The sequence below is a fragment of the Leiobunum rupestre genome, chromosome 6 (genome assembly GCF_980474605.1).
Source record: "Leiobunum rupestre chromosome 6, qqLeiRupe1.1.hap1, whole genome shotgun sequence".
In the NCBI taxonomy this organism is placed as follows: Eukaryota; Metazoa; Arthropoda; class Arachnida; order Opiliones; family Sclerosomatidae; genus Leiobunum; species Leiobunum rupestre.
In genome coordinates, this window is record NC_143389.1 from 40789447 (window position 1) to 40810620 (window position 21174).

Consider the following 21174-nt stretch of genomic DNA (forward strand, 5'->3'; position numbering starts at 1 on the left):
TCACATGGCCTGAACAGCTTTTGTATTGGTTTGCCCACCCGGGTATCCTGAGGGTGGGCGGTAGCCACTCTTTAACATAGGATGGTAAATTATATATCAAATGATAGGAAATCACATGGCCTCAACAGCTTTTGTGTTGGTTTGCCCACCCGCGTTTCCTGAGAGTGGGTGGCGCTTAAGTTTTAATCCTTCAACTTAGGATGGTATTTTATATATCAAACAATAGGAAATTACATGCGCTCAACCGCTTTAGTATTGGTTTGCCCACCCGCGTATCCTGAGGGTGGGCGGTGCCACCTCTTTAACATATGATGGTAAATTATATATCAAACAATAGGAAATCACATGCGCTCAACAGCTTTTATATTAGTTTGCCCACCCCGTCTCCTGAGGGTGGGCGGCATCCACTCTTTAACTTAGGGTGCCAATTTATGTATAAATCCCGTAGCCTCAACAGCTTTTGTATTAGTTTGTCTACCTGTGTCTACTAAGGGTGTATGGGTTTGCCCACCCGAATACAAAGATGTGGAACTAATATTACGGCCCGGGACGACTTGTTTGTTATTTTTGCGGGGGAAAAGGGTACCCCGGTAATTCTGGCATGGGGAAAAGGGGGAGGGGTGCTTTACTGGGGGGTTTGGGACGAGAGAGTTTTTGTGTTATATTTGCGGGGGTAAAAGGGTACCCCGATAATTCTGACATGGGGAAAAGGGGGAGGAGTGCCTTACTGGGCTGGTTCGACTATGGGGAAAAGGGTACCCCGGTAATTCTGTCATGGGGAAAAGGGGGAGGGGTGCCTTTCTGGGGGGTTTGGAAGAGAGAGAAAGGCGAGTTTTTGAGTAATTTTTGTGGGGAAAAAAGGGTACCCCGGTAATTCTGGCATGGGGAATAGGGGAGGGGTGCCTTACTGGAGGGTTTGGGACGAGAGAGTTTTTGTGTTATATTTGCGGGGGGGGGGAAAGGGTACCCCGATAATTCTGGCATGGGGAAACTGGGAGCAGTGCATTACTGGGGTGGTTCGACTATGGGGAAAAGGGTACCACGGAAATTCTCGCACGGGAAAGAGGGGTAGGGGGCTTACTGGGGGGGAGTGCCTCGAAACACACAACTATATATATATATATATATATATATATATATATATATACATACATTTATATATATATATACATGTACATCAATAATACATATACAAGTATACCATTTGACTATGTCAACAGTATCTATCTGATAAATAATGAACTTCAAATTAAAACAAAATAATGTTTTCGGGGATTTGAAATATTTCTCTAATTTCAATTTTTGATGCATGAACGCAGTCAGGTTTTATTTCGAGCGGAGAAGGAAATTTTCTCGTTTGAACTTTTTACACCTGCTGCTTCAACGAATTCTTCACTATAACCGTGTGAAATTACTCCCCTTCTACGCCTATTTGTAGCTTGTTTATAATTCTGTTTTCACTGACCAGTGATGTCAGTAAGTGGCCACGGCCCATCCCTTTTCGAGAGGAGACGCTACTCCTTTCTTCACTAAAGATAAGACCCATTGTATCTGTGGCGAAGCAGTCCGACTTTCGCGTATTTTCTGGTCTCGATTTCCCCACGAAATGGGGGATCTCCTGCTCGATCTAGAACGCCATCTAGTGTCAGAAATCGGTAACTTTTGGTGGAATTTTATTCAAGTTCATCTAATTTAAACAAGTTTACCCAATTTTAGCCGATTTCACCCAATTTCAAAAGCTTTACCCAATTTTAGCCAATTTATCCAATTTTGATCTTTTACTCGAATTTCAAACATTAATTTATCCAATTTTAATGAAACTTTCCCAGAATTACCACTTTTATCAAAATGAGATTTTTTCCTTATCTTACCCAAAAATTGTTCCAATTTACCCAATCTTGATGAAAGTAACCTAAATGTGATCGAAATTACCCGTTTCGTGATTTAAAAAAAAATAAAAAATTTGAAATTTTTTAAAAATTTTCGTAGCCGAGAAAATCTTATGCTTTTTTAAATGGAGATTTTTTGGTTTTAAGCGCTCAAAAACATTTTCAGTTGCCATGACAAAACGAATGGGTAGTGCAACGTCTCCGTTTGGGAAATTTCATATCTCATATAGGTCTACATTACGCCCGACTTTGAACAAAATCGGCGATAAACACCTCGGGTACTCTAATTGTCAGTATTTTGATAGTTGTCATTTAGACGTTTTTTCTTTAAGATAATAACTATTAAATATTGTTATGTACATGTACCACAATGTTAAATTAATTAAGATACAGGTAGCTTAAATCGTTTACCCACTAGAATAAACTTACTTGTCTTAGACTGCTTCCATGGGACGGTTTTTCACCTTTCTTATAATTATAATTTCTTAAAATATTGGTAAGTAGTGTACTAAAACTATCTAAAAGCGTAAAAAGTTTGATTATGTTATTGAATTTGTTGCTTAATAAGTGCTATTTTTTAAGCATTTAGTGGATCGTTTTGAAACATATTAGGTACATTTGAAAACCAAATACATTGATAATCGATTGAAAGTTTCATTTTTGGAAAAACTATTTGGCATTTGATCAAATATCGTGCCCCAATTTCAGCCCTCAAAAGAATTTGATCAAATTATTCGATGTTTGAGATATTCGATTAGTTAACTAAGATATATTTGATATTCGTACTTCCCTATAACAGACTAAGCAGGTGAATTATTTAGGAAAATTTTACTCAGATAAAATTTTATTCACAATAGTTTCAAAAACGTGAAAAACTGGGCAATAAAATCTGCATGGAAATGAACACGTCCAATTTATATTACAATAAAAAAAGCACAAATGTTGTGCACTAACCAAGGCACATTTCCTATACAACGCCAACGACACTTGACAAGGTAACACATGGAGTACACATATTCCACGTGGCAATCATCATAAGAATCACAATGCTGATTTTTTTCAGTCAGCCACTCGGGACAAGGTTGTACAGAATAAGCAGCTATAAATAAAATTGATATTAATGTTATCTAAAGTCAAAATTTAAGGTAGAGATTCCAACAGTAGACCGGTTTCGCCCTTTTTGGGCTCATCGGTGTAGGAACTTTGGCTTTACTTGGAGCTCTACCGATATCAGTTAAACTAATATACATTCAGAGTGCCCTATATGCGAGCAGTCCATTGCAATTTATATAAATGTTTTTTAAATAAATTGCAATGGACAATAGGGCACTATATGTGAGCAGTCCATTGCAATTTATATAAATAAATTTATATAACTGGTCTACTGTTGGAATCTCTAGCTTAAATTTTGACTTTTGATATAAATATCTTAACGTTGGAATTCAACGGAAGCCTGAGCGTAAACGATGTCCGCTGAATAGCGACCGCCATGCTATAAATTGCAATGGACTGCTCACATACAGGGCACTCTGAATGTATATTTGATATTAATGTTTACTCATGCTTAGCGATCCATTAAAAGACTTACATAAAGCAGGAAAGTGTTGAGTAATGGGTTGTTCAAAAACTGGTACCGATATCCCTGGCTGCTGGATATCCGAGACATGATAGTATTTTGCGACGCTGCCCTACTTCGGAATCGATTAGTTTACTAAAACATATTTGATATTCGTGCAATTTGAAATTGAAAGAAGTCGGTTTGGGATCTGTTAACTAGTCAGCCCAAGATTGAAACTACAAGCTCGTCGTTTTATTTAAGCTAGGTTAATTTTCTACGGCTTTGTCTTCGTCAAAATCTGCAAAACGGACTGCGAACGGTGGATCAGTTTTCAAAAGCAAGAGTAATAAATCGGGTTCAGGGTTGGTTGGCAACTGCCTTGAATTTTTCATCAACAGTTACATTAACGGAATTGGACCTTAGTCGAAGTGGCGTTCTGGGAGCTATTGAGTTCGAAATCTGTTAATTGGCGCTCGTATAGGTAAAAGTTTCGTTATCCGCTGTAGCATTTAAGCTGTCGTGTGTGTAGTTTCTTTGGATTCTATCGGACTCTTTGAGCGTCTCATTTTTTAAAGTACCATTAGAACTTTCGAATGCTTCAATGACGTAAAACTTGAAGGGGTGAGGAAGATGGAGGTGGGCGCTAATATATGCTTCTTTCGAGTTATTATCAACCGCGGCAACGGAGCTGCTGGACTCTTTGATAGCCAATGTTGACGAATGAGATTGTGATCCGATTCAGTTTCTCTTTCGGTACCATTTTCCATTGCCGTTGCGGGACTATTGAACTATTCTACGAAGTTGAAGCTCAAACGCAGTGGCGGACTGGGTCTAATATTTTGGGTTGCCAGAAGACAAAGGGCCCCAGCTTTAACAACTATAACCCTATCATGTTTGAGGGGCCCACTTCATGAACGGTCCGTGGGGCCCACCTGCCATCGGGCAGTTTAACTCTATGGCCAGTCCGCCTCTGTTCAAATGGTGAGGACGGTGGCTATTGAATGTAGATTTAGAATAATTAGATTCTTCCGCAACGCTCCAGTCCCAGGAATTAACTCTAGTCAGGTTTCTGGTATTGAAATCGCCATCCGATACGGAAGAAGACTCGCAACTACCATTCGTGTTATTGAAGTCGGCAACAATCCAGCTCCAGTTATTGACGTAGAAAAAGCTTCTGGATTGTGGTTTACTTCATTTGTCAGCATTGTCAATGTAAAATCGGAAAGCAACGACAAAGAATAATTGTGTAATGCAGCAACTAAGCAGGATTGAAGAGCTCCCACCATACAATTTCCAGAGATTGGCCAAGTGAAAGAAGCGTACCACGAAGACTGGTCACCTGCCAAGCCTGAAATTCCGCTACAGCCGTTATCGAAAATGACGTTAAGAACTTCTTCAAGATGAATCAACTAAGACCACCAACAAAGCTAAATAAAATCAAAAACTTTCCATAACTAAATATTTAAAAATTTGTTTGATAATTGATGACTACACTACTGTTACCGAAGCTTTTATACCGGTAAACAATAAACGTAAATCACGTAAATAAATGAAAACTCCGATATAGACGTTTTTAACGAGATTAGTAAACATCATTATTTTTAATTATATTATTTTATGCCACAGAGATAAAAAGGGTAATAGGTACAAACCAGTGTCGTAGCCAGGAGACACGGCTCCCACCCCCCTCCCCCCTCCCCACCCCAAACGTATGGTTGAATGTATGTACAATGTTTTGATTTTTTTTTTCAATTGTGTGTCCTATCGAAACTCATGGTACTAAGCATTTTTTAGCAAAAACCTTCAACGGTATGTTCTGCCTTCATACCTAAGTGCGTTGCCTGCTTTCTTAGTATTGATAAATTAAAAAAAAAGTATACGTATTTTCCGAAAAAAAAGATTAAAAAAAAAAGGTCTAGCTAGATGAAAAAAAAATTTGTTAGTCGATCGGCTTAGGCCTAGTTACTACGCTGTAAACCATTATCAGAAATGAATCCACTTAGGTGATTCAAATGAAATAAAGGGCCTATCGAGTTCCTTTCCGATGGGCCAAATCGCGAATGTGTACACCGCGCATCACGGCTGAAATTGTATCGCATAATGATGTAAAAAGCAGTTAGAATGCGTAGGGATACGCACTTATTTATAAATATCGATGGAATAGTGGTAACAAGGTTTGGCAATATCTAGAAAGGATCAAGGGCTTTCGAAGAAGGGTTCGTAGTTTCGTACGACCAAAATATAAAAAAGAGCTTTTTCGGCGCCACCTTGAATTCCTTTGCCGAAACACTTGAAAATTACATAGACGCTTCAAAAATTAGTTTTTGTAATTTAAACTAATTGCCCTTTCAAAAAAGAGAATATGAATTTAAATTCGTAAAAAGCTTTAGTAATTACGCTTTGAAACCATCGTTAATATCACGTGTTTACGTAATTCAATGTGGGGAATCTCCGCGCTACATATAATAATTATCCGGGACTCGCGAAACGGGTAAATCTCATTTGTAGTACTTAAATAATTTTTTCAATGGTTTCAAGATATTAGTCTACGCAAAAGTAGAGCACTATAGCGCCGATTTGATTTGAGTCGGCGGCGGCGTCTCGCGAAAATCCCCGGCGGCGTTGATTTTTTCGGTGAGGGCTGCGAACAAAGACTATATACGCTTCGCTTACTAGACAGGCGTCTCCATACAAAAAACCTGTTAACACTTTCGAAACACGGGATAAATCTTTGACCAGCCGTTAGAGGCGCCACTAGTAGCACTCTGAAGCGCGGGGAAAATTTTGACCCGCGTATGCAAGTTGAGCTATTGAACACGCCAGTCTATCTATATATAGTCTTTGGCTGCGAAGGTGCCACAGTTTCTCCCCGCTTTTGAAAATTTGGAAAACGTAATTCCAAAATGATTTTGAACGGAAATAGATAAAGTTAAGTAGAAAATCTCAAAAAAAATTCGGTGGCGGGTTCAAAATTTATCGGCGGCGGCGGTTCGTTGCCGCTAGACTCTACGCGGAAGTATTCAGCTATGTTATTAAACTGAAACACGTACCTTCACAGGCTCGAGCCAGATTCTAATGGGCAAAAATTTCCCGCCAACGTTCATCACGCCAGAAACGTAACTGCGTGTATTACTTTTCCTACCGATGTAAAATATGAAGATTTAACTACCCATACTTGTTTACAAACTTCATTTTCTGATGTAATAGTTTTAATAGTTGACCTCCATGCAGGCGTAAGAGGTATACGCGTGAGCTCTGAACTTTTTAGATATTGAGTAACCTTGGTTTTAGAAATTTGCTAATTGATTTAGCTGCGCACAATTTTTTTCCGAAATGTCTTTGGGAAAATGAGAAGATGCGTGTTTCGGGCGAATAACATTAGCAGAATCGGTCTATGAATACTTCTCCCGCAAAACTATATTCGATACTTTTACTATAAACGATAAAGTATTTGTTGCAATAAAACTACCATTTTTTTAACTATTTACGAATCTTCGTTATTGATGGATATCGAATTCTTTTTACACTCAAAGCGCTCTCAATTCCCATTTCGAGTTCCATTTCTAATAGAGATTCCAACACACGAACTATCTGAGCTCTCGCCCAGTGCTGTTAAGGAATTTACTCTAAGATTGGATAGCTTGTAGCGTTAATCTTAGAGGGTCAATGTCGAAATATTTGGGAACGAGTAAATTTTTGACATAAAAATTAATTTAATAAACCCTCTCATCAAAAGAAAGCTAACTAGATCGTTTTTTTTCTTGTAATCAGATACACTTTCCGCGGGTCGATAATAACTGACCTAAATGCTTCTAAAGGGAGCAAAACATTTCTAGGAAATCTCTTAAACTTACGAAAACACGCATTTTCTGGTCGGAAGGATTAAAAAAAGCCAAAATTTGCCATTTACGTAACACGATTATCGCCTATTACATAGGAAGTAACAGGGGCGGATGACAATAGGCGATTGTGTCATTTAAGTATTTGTGAAACGCGGGTGACCCGAAGACGTCAATAGCTCTTATTTAATGTTTCCGTCGATAAGACCCGTTTCTCTCTAAACTGGCGAACGTCTTTCCTCAATGGAAGTGGCTGTATTGTATCTTATCGAATCGGAAACATCTTCCCAGAGTGGGCAAAATGGAACCACCCCGTTGCTATATAAACTCACGCCGCCGCCCACACCCGAACAATCCCCTCCTGAGCGGGACACTGACTTCAGTTCACCAGCGAAGGCTGAAATACGCCTTATAGTTTTAAGGTCCAAATGGCAACGCGAAACAAGCGCCAGATAATATGGTCTTTCCTCGTAGTTCTAGTTTTTCTCACGATGGCCCTCGTGGTCGATGGAGCCGCCAAAGGGAAGAAAACAACCAAAACTAATTCGTGAGTTTTCAGTAATTTTCGCTTTTAGATATCGAATTCTGAACAATGGTACAAGGGCCACACCGGCGTTTGAATTTCACTAGTTTGCCGCGCCAGTCTCCGGAAATAGGTCAGGGAAAATAACGCGAGGTACGGAAGATGATACACTGCTTGATTTTTAAAAAACGCTGGGGTAGTAAGGCATCCTGGAATTTCGGTTACGCAGCACTTTATCCGCTGTTTAGTGCTTACTTTGTAAGTGGATAAGTAGGGGTGTGATTAAGTGGTCATAGCCGATTGTTAACTAAATTTTTACCTAAAGATAACCAGTAAATTTTATTTATTTGTAGTCGTAACATATTTCTAGCAGTGGCTTAGAAAAATTGTGTCTTAATTGAAAATGTTCCTTCCTCTATACTTACGCCAGTGACTGTTCACCCTTCGTGGTGAACCGCCGAGTTTTTGGACCTCTATGAATAACGCGGACTCCAAATGCACCTCTTTGGGTGTATTGCTCCAGTTACGCTCTGATTTCTGTAGTAAATTTGTATAGACGTATTTTGTGCAGAAAAGTCAAAATGTTCGATTATATTTTCAGAAAGAAGAGCAATCTACCTCCTCTACTCCGTCAACCACCACAAACCCGTAAGTCAACTGATGTGAACAATTTTATAAGAAATATAATTATAATGTTATCAAAATTTCTTCTCTACTGAAAAATCGGAAATAAAAATTTTCCCCGACCGGACGTCGCACAAAATGTATTCCATTTTATTTATTTGTAATTCAAAGTAAAACAAATTATTTCGGTCAGTAACATCCTCCCAGTTCTCTCCTCTCTACTGGCTGCTGAAAGATAAGATTATTGCATCCTTTCATTCGTGTGTGTTCGATTGGGATAAACGCCTTCTAGCCCGGAAGTCGCCTTTATGAAGAAAGGGAAATGGTTTCACATACAATTTCTAAATAGTACCACCGGAAAACGATGATGTAGTTCGGAAACTTATTACAAACATCGATTTTTAATTTATGTTTTATGTACTTAGAACCACCAACTGATCCACCGAAAGAATGGGAAATCATGAATTCCAAGCCTAAGTCCAACGTTATAGCCGATAAAATGCAGGATGGCACTCAATTTGGACAAGTACCGGAACAAAACGAAAATATCCAGCAAATACCACAACAAAGCGAAGATATCCAACAAATTCCTCAACAGACCGAAGATATCCAGCAAATTCCTCAACAAAGCGAGGATATCCAGCAAATTCCTCAACAAAGCGAGGATATCCAACAAATTCCTCAACAAAGCGAGGATATCCAGCAAATTCCTCAACAGACCGAAGATATCCAGCAAATTCCTCAACAAAGCGAGGATATCCAGCAAATTCCTCAACAGACTGAAGACATCCAGCAAATTCCTCAACAAAGCGAGGATATCCAGCAAATTCCTCAACAGACCGAAGATATCCAGCAAATTCCTCAACAAAGCGAGGATATTCAGCAAATCCCTCAACAAAGCGAGGATATCCAGCAAATTCCTCAACAGACCGAAGATATCCAACAAATTCCTCAACAGAGTGAAGATATTTATCCAAGACCAGACGTGGAATTCCTTCCCAACGACGAACCCACAGAAAAATCTCAGAAAATGAAAAGTAGGCAAGACATTCCGGCTCCAAGAATAAGCAGCAACGACATAAGTAAAAATCTTGTTTTCGGTCTAAAAACCGAAACATTAACCATAAATAGATCATTTTTATCATTTTGAAATTTCCAATAAAGGGGGTAGCAGATCTAGCGGAATATGCTCCGCTTGGGGACCCCGTCACTACCGCACATTCAGCGGAAGACACTTCAGCTACAGCGGCCTTTGCACTTACGTCCTCGCCCAGGATTGCACGCCATCCTCTAAGAAATCGCAGCCATTGAGACAGGAAGAAAAATTCGCCGTCACACTCGAACACGATCCCAAATGTAACGAATTTCAAGTGCCGAGACGTCATACGTGTAGCCGCCCGTATGTTGCTGTTCATCTGCAGTTAAACGAAAACCGATACGTCGTCCGATTCCCAGACCCGTCCACGGGTAAAAATAACCAAGAAGTGGAACAAGAAGGCCAGGGCCAGGCAAAACATACCCATTTCGAACCACGTTTTAGCGTTTTCGAAGGAGATAAAGAGTTAAAAATTCCATTCGTCAATGAAAACATAAAAATTACACCGTCACAAAGATACGTAGTCATGAAGACGGCTCGGGGACTGAGGGTGCGTTTAGACAATGAAGGTACCGCCGTAACGATTCAATTACCAGATAAATACGCCGGAAAGACTTGTGGGCTTTGCGGTCAGAAGGGATCCAGCTCTCCTTCGGAAGATTTTATCGCACCGGACGGATCCGTGGTCTTGGAGCCCAGAGCTTTTGGAAATAGCTGGACGGAAATAGGACCCGATGGTCAAGTTAACAAATGATAATAATATAACTTTTCCCTTTCGTTAACCTTCAGTAATAATGTTTTCAGATACTTGCACCGACGTTGCGAGAGAAACCCCGGCGTGCACTTTAGGGACGACCAAAGGTAAAAAGACTACCGAGTCGTCTTCCGAAAAGTGTTTCCCAATCTTCGCTGCCGAATTCGCAACTTGCCACGACGTATTGGACGCCTACGTTTACTACGAAGCTTGTCAACAAGACTGTTGCCAACAGAAAAACCAAGACAATTGCGAATGCTCTTCTCTCTCTGAATATTTCAGGGAATGCCTCAGAGTAGGAGGAAAGCTGCCGCGCGGTTGGAGAACCGACGCTCTATGTCGTAAGTATTTCAAACAATATACAGCTTACAGTATTTACTTCCAAAATGCCTGATTGAAAGAAATACGAAATTAAAAACAGCGCTCAACTGCCAAAACGAAACCGTGTACAGCGAATGCGTTTCTCCTTGCGTTCGAACCTGTCAGAATCCGGAACCCAGTTGTGACAGCCAAGAATGTATCGACGGGTGCGAGTGTCCACCTAATACTGTTTCCCACCAAGGTCATTGCATACCCTTAGGTGAATGTCCCTGCGAACTCAAGGGCGAAACTTACACGAATGGGCAGAAGATTAGGCAGGATTGCAACACCTGGTAAGCGCAATTGAATGAATGTCTCATGGTATAAATAGTAATACGTTTTTCGTACGAATAAAGTGAATGCCGAGGTGGTCAGTGGGAATGTACCAGCAAAGTTTGTTCGGCCCGATGCGTCATAAGCGGTCATCACCATCTAACCACATTCGACGGACGGATATACCAGATTCCCGAAACATGCTCCTACGCTCTGTATTACTCCGAGAAATACGTCGTTGAGATCGAAAATGTTCCATGTCGAGGAGGTTCCGCCTCCATCAAGAATGGTAAAACCAACAACGGGAAGAAATCTGCCGCTTCTACGGCGGTTTGCAGTCGCAATTTGGTCATTATCGTTAACGAAGCCGAAAAAAGTTCCTACATTAAGTTGAAAAAGTTTCTGGATATCACTATTGACGGAGAAGAAGTCAACTATCTTCCTATTCAAATCGGAAACATACTAATCACGCAGTTATCATCTTTATACTTGCAAGTCAGTAATCTTCGAGGCTCAGACGTTTCATTTAAAATTGGCTAATGTTTATGTTTACTGAAGGTCGAATTTCCCAACGGAATGAAAGTAGTTTGGAACGGCGCGACTGGTGGCCATATTCAAGTACCACCCAGGTATATTCCTTAAATTTTTTTGACCATCGTGTGTTGACCAAGTATTTTAAATATAACTTAATTTACGGACCCAGTTTTTACGGGAAAACTGATGGTTTATGCGGGACATTCACTCATAACCAAGCGGATGATTTTTACACGCCAGAAGGAGACACCGAATTAACGGTTGCTTCCTTCGCGAGAAAGTGGAGGACGGAAGAAAATTGCGAAAGTTCAACGGTGATTAGGGACGATCCTTGCGACGAAAACACCGACCAGAGACTTCCGGCCGAAAGACTTTGCTCCGCTATCAGAAGCAACGCTTTTACTGGTGAGGGTCGTCGATAAAACCCCTATTTACCAGCGGAAATGATACAAATATTGTTTTGAAATCAGCTTGCCACGAAATGGTGGATCCCGAACCGTACTACAGGGCCTGCGTCTACGAAATCTGCGCTTGCGATAATCGATTCGAGGATTGCCTCTGCCCCCAACTGGAGCAGTACGCCTTGGCTTGCGTTAACAAAGGAATTTTGGTAAACTGGAGACCGGAAGTTCCCGAATGCGGTAAGGACTTAGGAAAAGTTATCCCTAACTAATGAAATCAACAAAAGATTGAGATATTAAAGTAAACCTCTTTTAAAGGAATACATTGCAGTGGAGGAAACCAATATCAGATATGCGTTAAATCTTGTGACTATTCTTGCGCAGCGTTATCATTGCGGAGAAACTGTACCGATTTACAGGAAGAGTGCGTAGATGGATGCGCGTGTCCCCCAGGTTCTAGCATGGAGCCTACTGGAAACTGCGTCCCCAAATCTCAGTGTATTTATGATTCGAATAAATTCGAAATATTTTCGTAAATACATAGCATTTTTTTAGGCCCTTGTGTTTATAACGGGAAGGAGTATCCGGCTGGCTTTCGGCAACAGAGGTCCGGGAAAGTATGGTAGGTTTGAAATATTTTTAGCACAATAATAGAGAATGTATAGATTATATACCGTAACTATTCATAGCGAATGCCAGGATGGTCGTTTCGAGTGCAAATTTGATTCGAGAGTTGTTGAGACACCCGATCAAATTCAAACGTGTTCCGAAAATCAGGAGAGCGTGGATTGTCTCACTGACTGTCCTCTAACATGTGAGAACATGAACCACAAACCAAAATGTCACACCAAAACTTGCAGACCGGGATGTGGGTAGGTCCAACTGACAATTAGCTCCTAGACTGACCTCTAATACATCTATACCATTGGTTGACAAATGATCTAGCTGTAAAAAAGGTTACGTGCTGGATTCCGACCGAGGCATTTGCGTTAGACCGGGACAATGTCCGTGCCATCACGGTGGTAAAAGTTATCCCGATGGAAGTACAGTTAGGATGGACTGTAACAATTGGTAATAATTTGGACGATCGTTTACTATAGTTACGATCAGCACTCACGTTCGTTTATTGACAGTCTCTGCAAAGGAAGCAACTGGGTTTGCGAAACCGAAGAGTGTTCGGGACAGTGTTCCGCTTACGGCAGTTCTCACTTCGAAACGTTCGATGGTAAAATGTACGACGTGGAAGGCGATTGTCAGTACGTTCTCACACGAGGGAAAACTTTCCTGGGCGAACCATTCTCCATTATCGTCCAAAACATTCCATGTGGGAGCTCCGATATCATATGTAGCAAAGAAATTACCTTTAACCTAGGTCAGGTACAGCTTCAATCACGAATAAATGGACACCAATAACGAGTTTTTTTTAAACATAGGTCCCCATACCCTGATCTTGCCGAAAGGAAGTCCTTTCCCAACGAGCGACTGGTTTAACATTAAAGAAGTAGGACTATTTGTTTTCTTGAACAGCGAAATTGGAATCGAGATCATTTGGGATAAAAAGTATCGACTATACGTCCGGGTTAATCCGCTTCACAAAGGAAAAGTAAACGGAAGATTTAAAACTTTATTTGACCTAAGTTTAAAGACAAATCAAATTCCATAGCTCGAAGGTCTGTGTGGAAATTTCGATGGCGATTCTACTAACGATTTCAAGTTGCCCGGCGGTGGCCTGCCAGAAACCCAAGTCAGCGTTTTCACTGACAGCTGGAAGTTGCACGATTACTGTCCAATCTCCAATGAACTCATTGATATTTGTGCCAACGACAACTCTCACAGACAGTGGGCTGTCCATCAATGCAGCGTTCTGAAATCTGACGTTTTCTCACCCTGCCATTCTCAAGTTGCAGTACAACGCTACTACGAAAGGCAAGCGGATATTATAAAATATTTAAAACTCGGCCTTTTTTACACAAGTTAATTTGTTCAAATAGATGCGTTATGGACACGTGTACTTGTGAGAGCGGAGGAAACTGCGACTGCCTCTGTACAGCAATTGCCGTTTACGGGGACGCTTGCGCATCTAAAGGACTGCCAATCACTTGGAGGTCCCAGGATTTATGCCGTGAGATATCTTACAATCAACCTTAAAGGGACTTTCAAGGGAGAGCCTGAGGGGGAGGGGGTGAATTCCAGTTAAAATACGTCATTCGGTCGCCGTTCGTTGCATTTACAAAGTTACACTCTGATGATGTTTTGAGTGACGTTTTTTGAATCGACTTCCGACCCCTGACACCTCCCTTGAAAGTCCCTTTAAACGGCGTAAATTGCGGTATTTTTTGTAAATTGAAGAAAATCTTTCAGCTATCCAGTGCGAGGAATGTGACCATTACAACCCATGCATTCCCTTGTGCCCGAAGGACAACTGCTTAAGTATTCGGACAGAGGGAAAATACTCCTGCAAGGGTCGTCCTTGCGTAGAAGGCTGCGACATCAAACCGTGCCCACCTGGCCAAATTTTCAACTCAACCTCTAATCACGAATGCGTACCGGAAGTAGAATGCGAACCTCCTAATTGGGATTGCATCATTGAAGGCAAGGTTTACAAGGACGGGGAATGGGTGTCGGAGGGAACGCTGAACAATCCTTGTCAGTCTTGGTAAGATATTTTAAAAGCTAAGAGATCTAAATAGCGAAACTGATAGCCCAAATGAATTCTTGATAACGCAGCTACTGTAATAAAGGTAGAGTAGAATGTACCGAACAAGAATGTAAGACTGAACGACACAAATTAGTGGAAGCAATCGAGGAGAAAAAGTGCGAATTATTCGGATGGACCGAGTGGATGAACTCTTACCATCCCGACGATGAATACGTAATATCACTTGTTTATGGTGCCTCGATTTAAGAATAACTAACATCACTGATTTAATTTACTATAGAGCGAAGGTGATTTTGAGGAAATTAACAACAAGTTCAGTAAATTGTATAAGGATTACGACGTACCGTGCACTATCCAGAACATGACTTCTATCGAATGCCGCCCAACTAAATCTATTAAAATTGGAGAAGGTGGTTTCTCTGACGATGTGATTTGCTCGTTAACCGAAGGCTTCGTCTGTAGGAACGGAAAAGGAAAAGGCGCCAAACTTTGTCAAGATCACGAAATTAGAGTTTTCTGCGCCTGTGGTAAGCCCCGCTAAACACGCACCTAAAGGGCGTGGGTGGGGAATACCACGTGGAATAATCTTTTCAATCTGCACTGTGACACTGGTGGAAGGGACAAACTATAGTTCAAGGAAGTCCACCTGTGGCACTGCCATACAACAACAAAGTTACCAACTTCAGTGTAACGGTGCTTTTTGAGCAGGTTCTGCTACTAAGTTTTCCCCACGCCACTCTCGTTGCCCTTTAAAAACCGTCTTTTAAAATTTCGCCGATCATTTTAGAAAATGAAAAACCGGTTGAAACCACTACAAGCACCACGACCACAATTACAATCCCAAAAGAGGAGGGACGGATGGAACTTCCGCTGGTGCCATACGTGTGTCTCCCGGAAAACCATGGATGGACCGAGTGGGTCAGCACCACAAACTCCAAGAAGGACCAGAATGGAGACCACGAAACCGTTCTTAACGCTTTAATCTCGACTCAAGCCTGCCCTCCCAACCACGTCAGGAATATCGAATGTCGACGAATTGACACTAAAGAACCCTGGTATGATGCCGGGCAAAGAGGTCTAACATGCGATATCTCAAACGGATTGATTTGCCTTCACGGAAAACAAGCTAAAGGTATCTCGTTTATGAAAATGTTATCTCCAAATAAACAATAAAAACTTGTAGGAAAAAAGTGTCACGATTATGAAGTTCGAGTGTATTGTTTCTGCGCCCAGCCTACGACGACAACAACCACTACTTTAATCCCAACCACCGGTAACCAATTTACTGTTAAAGACGAATGCAACGATTACTGGCAAAAAATCTAACTTCACTTTTGACGTTTTAGAATCTCCTTGCCCACCCGGATTGCGTTGGAGTCCCTGTCTATTCCGTTGCGACCAAACGTGTCTCTCGTACCAAAACCAACTGATTATGACCGGTATTTGCAACATGGAACAAAGTCCCGATAAGTGCGTACCAGGATGCGAGTACGTAGAATGTAACAGACCAGGATACGTACAATTAGATGAGCGTACTTGCGTCAAGGAGGCAGAATGTACATGCGTCTTACCAGACGGAAGTATCCTCGCCGTAAGTTCAATTTTACAAAATTGATTAACGAAATACTTACTTTCCGTTGACAAATAGCCTGGAACCATAATTCAAAAAGACTGCAAGAAATGCCACTGCGTGGAAAACAAATTGAAATGCGTAGATGTTGAGCGGTGTGGCTGGACAACTGCCCACGCTCAAATGATCGGTAAATTATTTATTTTTGCTAATTAGTATTTTATAATTGTAACTTTTACCATCCCAACAGTAACTACATGCCCACCACCATCTACCCCGCTGTGCGACGAGGGCTACAAAATTGTGGAAGATGAAGACAACGTATGTCCTGCATTCAAATGCGGTACGTTATAGCTTTGAAAAAATGTTAGAAATTATCTACAAACTGTTTCGTATATAGTTCCCGAGTGCCCCCCTGAACTGTTATGGTACGACTGTCATCCGAGATGCGAAAAAACTTGCGCTAATAAGAGACGAGACTGCAGCGAAGGGTGCGTTTCCGGTTGTTTCTGTCCTACTGGTAAGGTCCGAGATGGTAACAAATGCATCGAACAAGACGAATGCCCCGATCGCGTTTGTCACGGATTCGGAGATCCCCAAGTCATAACCTTCGACGGTGCCATGTTCAATTTCCAAGGAAAGGGCACCTTCGTTATGGCCAATCACTTGGAAAGTAGTTTGGTGATTAGCGGGCATACCGACTACTGTCAAGGAAGAGTGGCCTGTATCGTAGGAATGGGTGTAGAATACAATGGACACAAAGTGGACATCAGAAGAAACCAAAATGTAGGCTTTTAGCTCTAAATTACGATGCGAAATTGAACGATAATAATATTTGGAATTCCAGGTTATGGTGGATGATTACGGAGTTAATTTGGAAAGGTTACCCGTCGACGTAGCTGGAATGACCGTTTTGGGATACCCGGGTCACAATTACATGGTTGTAATTCCGGAACTGAACGCCCAAATATTCTATTTCTCATCGCACGCTGCCTTTTCAATCAAAGTACCCGTTGCCCTCTTCTTCAACCGAACCAAAGGCTTATGCGGTTCGTATGCTGATTAACCACTAATTCTTAACTTCTCAATTTATAAGCTTATGTTCGAAAATTAATTAAAAATGTAATTACCGAAACAGGAAATTGCAACTTCGCCGATAAAGACGATGAAATGGATTCCGATAACGATGGAATTCCCGATAGGAAAGACATCCTTTGTAGTTGGATGTCAGAAGGGAGTTACGACGCTTGCGTCGCCGATAACGAACAACAAGTCAGTCAAAATACGTTGACATAAATTAAAAGAACAAAAAAAAACACGAAAAAACGCGAATATACTTACGTAAAATTATTTTTAAGATCCCGGTGAACTTCGTCGATAACCCGTACGAGTGCAAGGAATTTCAACATACCATTTTACAAGAATGCACCGCATTGGTTGACCCCGAACCTTACCGTCGCTCGTGCCTTTACGACGTGGTGAAAGGAGCCCTCCCGAGAGACGCGGCATGCAAAGCCCTCTTCGAATTCACCAGGGAATGCTGCGAAATGAACGCACCAGTTGCAAATTGGATGGAAACATTGGGATGCGGTGCGATTCAATTTAAAATACTTTGAAATATTTTACTAATAACCATTTCTTTTTTTATAAATAGAGGTCCCGTGTCCAGAGGGTAGTACGTTTACGCAATGTCACGATGCTTGTCCTCAAACCTGTTCCAACGCAACAACCACGAATGAAGTGGGAACCAGGTACGACAAGATAGTCGATGGTGGCACTAAAGGAGGCGTAAAAGGATCGAGTGTTCAAGGAGCTATTAAAGGTGGAAAAACATCGCCTATGCTGAAAGATAGCGTCAAATGTCACGAAATGAAGATGGACGGGTGTTTCTGTCCGGACGGAATGGTTTTCCACAGAGGAAAATGCATGACCAATACCGTTTGTGATACTTGTGACGACGAGGGTCATAAGCCTGGAGACAGTTGGAAAGAAGGCAAATGTACCGAATGTCATTGCGATTACAACTTGAAAGTCGTCTGCCTAAAAACAACATGCCCATCACCCCCCATTTGCCGAGCCGAGGAGAACCTGCGGGTATATCCGAACAACACCGCGGAATCTCCTTGCTGTATTGTTTACAAATGCGGTAAAGACACTACCGAATAATGTATTTTCGCTAGAAGTAACTAACGATTTACTTTCAGAGCCGAAACCAAAGCCTACTTGTCCTTCGCCCATTGTACCTACGTGCGCACCCGGCGAAATAGCGAAACTGAAATCTGAAAAGGACATCTGTGCTAAATATATATGCGGTAATTCGAATTTCATAAGAAATACAGGTGGGGGTAACATTAAGTGACTTCGGCGGTGTATCTTTCAGAATGCGACCCTGGTTTGTGTCCTTTAATCAGATGGCCATCCGATTTGGAACCCGGCCAACAAGTTGATTTGATAAGCGTGTCTTGTTGCAGCCAAGCCCAAATTGTCTGTCATCCCGAGTCATGTCCAGTACCACCATCGTGCGCTCCAGGTCTCGAATTAAAAACCCTTCCCGGAGAATGTTGCGATTCTTACAAGTGCAGTAAGTTACTATTATAATTATTTATATTATAAATATAAGACCCCGAGGATTAAAGCTACAGTGTGTAAAACTAGAACCCCCGGAAGACGTATGCGTTTACACTCTTCAGTTTCGACTGGTTGACGGAGCGGAGTATCCGGTTGAAGTATCTGATCAAGTGCCGAGCCTATACAGAGTTAGTATTCTAATTGAAAGCGTGTTATATTACGATATTTACTTGTATTGCCACTTAGCCTGGCGATAGATGGAAGGACGGTTTGTGCCGTAATTGTTCTTGCGAAGGTAGCGATGGCAATTATAGCCCGGAATGTACTTTGGAGCAATGCCCAAGTATCGATGATATGCCAGATCGAAAGGTGACTTTTCAGCGTTCAGTTTCGTAACAAACACGATGTTAATTCGTTTTGCGTTTTAGGATTACGTATTGAGTACGATTCCAATTCCGGATCATTGCTGTCCCATCATTGCTCGACTTTTTTGTAAGGATGCCGAGGGAGGTATTCACGAGGTAAGAAACGAGATAACGCGTCGTACCCTGTTTCGCACTAACACATCTGATTGGTATTAAAGGTCGGAAGCGAATGGAAAAGCCCAGACAACAACTGCCTTTCTTATCGTTGCGAAATATCTAATTTTGGAGACGTACAAAAAGTAGAAAGAGCTATCGTTTGTACCGAGTGCCCCGAGGTAAACGCCAGTTTTAGGCTATAAAGTAACGCGGCGATGCTAATTAGAGCCTTTTTTGTATAATAGTCGACGGAATACGTCACGCCGCCAGCATCGCTTGGTCTGTGTTGCGGATGGTGTCGTAGTATCGTCTGCGAAGAGGATTCCAACATCTATCCAGTGGGGAGTACTTGGAACTCAACGGTTCACAAATGTTATAGCGCTGAGTGCGTACTTGACGGGGGATCTGTCCGAACTATATATACCTCACCTAAATGTCCAGCGGTTCCCGTAGAATGTCCGTTGGTATGTTGCCCCGTTATCTCAGCTTAAACGAAGAACTACAAAAAAAGTTTTCGTAACCTTTTCAGGAGCATATTGTATGGGACGAAACTGGATGCTGTCAAAAATGCAACGTAACGAGTGAGTTTTTTACCATTTTCACACCGAATTCACCAAATATAATGTTTCCAATTACAGTAAATAAATGCGTACCGGCAATCGTCAACGAAACTGAAGCTATCGGTTTCTTGAGAATCAGAGATTCCAGGCTAGGTGTTTGCCAGAACTACAAGAAGGTGGAAGGTCTGAAAGAATGCTCGGGAACCTGCGACTCTCACTCCAAATACTCAATGGGTGAAGCTTCACTCTTTAATTAAGCCATAAATTTCGAAAACTCATTCCTAACTCAACCTTGTCCATTTAGACGAGGGCGTCTTTCAGAGCAACTGTCACTGTTGTTCGCCAACAACGTTCGAAGTCATAGAAGTGGAATTGGAATGCGCCAAGGGACGAACTATCAAACGGAAATTCCAGCAACCAACCTCTTGCAGCTGCAGTCCTTGCGCCGGTGAAAGTCGTTCCAGCAAGCAAACCACCAAATCGAAACCCAAATCGACGAAAGGGGGTCGCTTCGAACAACAAAGTTCCTCGAGTGACTTTTACTTTCCGGAACAACAGGCTGGTTTCGAAGACTTTGGTGGTCAGAGACCGGAAGAAACGCAGCAAATCAACACGGGTGCTTACCCAATTGGACAAGAAACCGACGAGGTCATCTTCCCGGAATCTAGTTCTCGACAACAAACTGGACATCGAACGCAAAGTAATTTCGCATTCGCCGAAAATCAAGAACGTTTAGGACAAGAAACAATTGGGCAATATCCGTCGGAGTTTGGCCAACATCCTTCCGAATTCGGCCAGCACCCTTCGGAATTCGGTCCAAAACCTTCCGAATTTGGCCAGCACCCTATGGAATTAGGTCAAAAACCTTCCGAATTCGGCCAGCATCCTTCGGAGTTCGGTCAAAAACCTTCCAAATTCGGCCAGCACTCTTCGGAATTCGGACAGTCTCCTTCGGTCAACGGCCAATCGCACCATCGGTCAACCTACACTGAAACTTCCGGAAATTCGTTCGGCTCTTCTTCGTCTAGAGCTACCGGAGAATCCGAATGGGCGAGACAACTGAGAGAACACCAACAACAAGAGGCTGACTTGATGAGACTTCAGGACGATTATCACAAAGCTGTTCAAATGTCACACACCCAACAACAACAACAGGGAGGATAAAATCAATACGTACAGCCAGGCCCCTTCATTCCAGTGAGCAGAATTATGAGGGCTGACAATGCAGATGTTTTTAACTAAAGAGGAACTCTAGTCATTATAAAGAGCGTTTTTTAATATTTTAATGCGAAAATAAAACTTTGTTATATATTCACGTTTTAATATTTTTTCTATGACATAATTTGCACTCAGCGCTAGGTACTAATATAAAACAAAACCATTCTATTTTAACGCTATCTAAACATATTAGCACGAAACTATGAAACCCAAGTTCTCGACTATAA

At 41.7% G+C, this 21174-nt stretch overlaps 1 protein-coding gene across 1 annotated transcript; it reads left to right on the forward strand.

The window, feature by feature from the left end:
- Window positions 1-7777: 7777 nt before the first annotated feature.
- Window positions 7778-21044, forward strand: LOC149940944 (mucin-5B-like). The gene is made up of 40 exons (XM_090179396.1): window positions 7778-7833; window positions 8411-8457; window positions 8859-9515; window positions 9598-10266; window positions 10334-10624; window positions 10705-10936; window positions 11000-11411; window positions 11475-11545; window positions 11620-11855; window positions 11921-12091; window positions 12170-12349; window positions 12407-12473; window positions 12541-12723; window positions 12797-12922; window positions 12985-13223; window positions 13285-13454; window positions 13515-13777; window positions 13843-13973; window positions 14213-14507; window positions 14579-14723; window positions 14791-15037; window positions 15298-15642; window positions 15694-15783; window positions 15857-16101; window positions 16159-16270; window positions 16331-16423; window positions 16481-16866; window positions 16928-17129; window positions 17219-17352; window positions 17439-17670; window positions 17735-18226; window positions 18285-18392; window positions 18461-18661; window positions 18736-18836; window positions 18895-19017; window positions 19077-19169; window positions 19232-19348; window positions 19415-19633; window positions 19699-19963; window positions 20034-21044. The coding sequence occupies exons 1-40, from the start codon at window positions 7778-7780 to the stop codon at window positions 20891-20893; spliced, it is 9306 nt and encodes a 3101-aa protein (XP_090035522.1). The 3' UTR covers window positions 20894-21044.
- The last annotated feature ends 130 nt before the right edge of the window (window positions 21045-21174 follow it).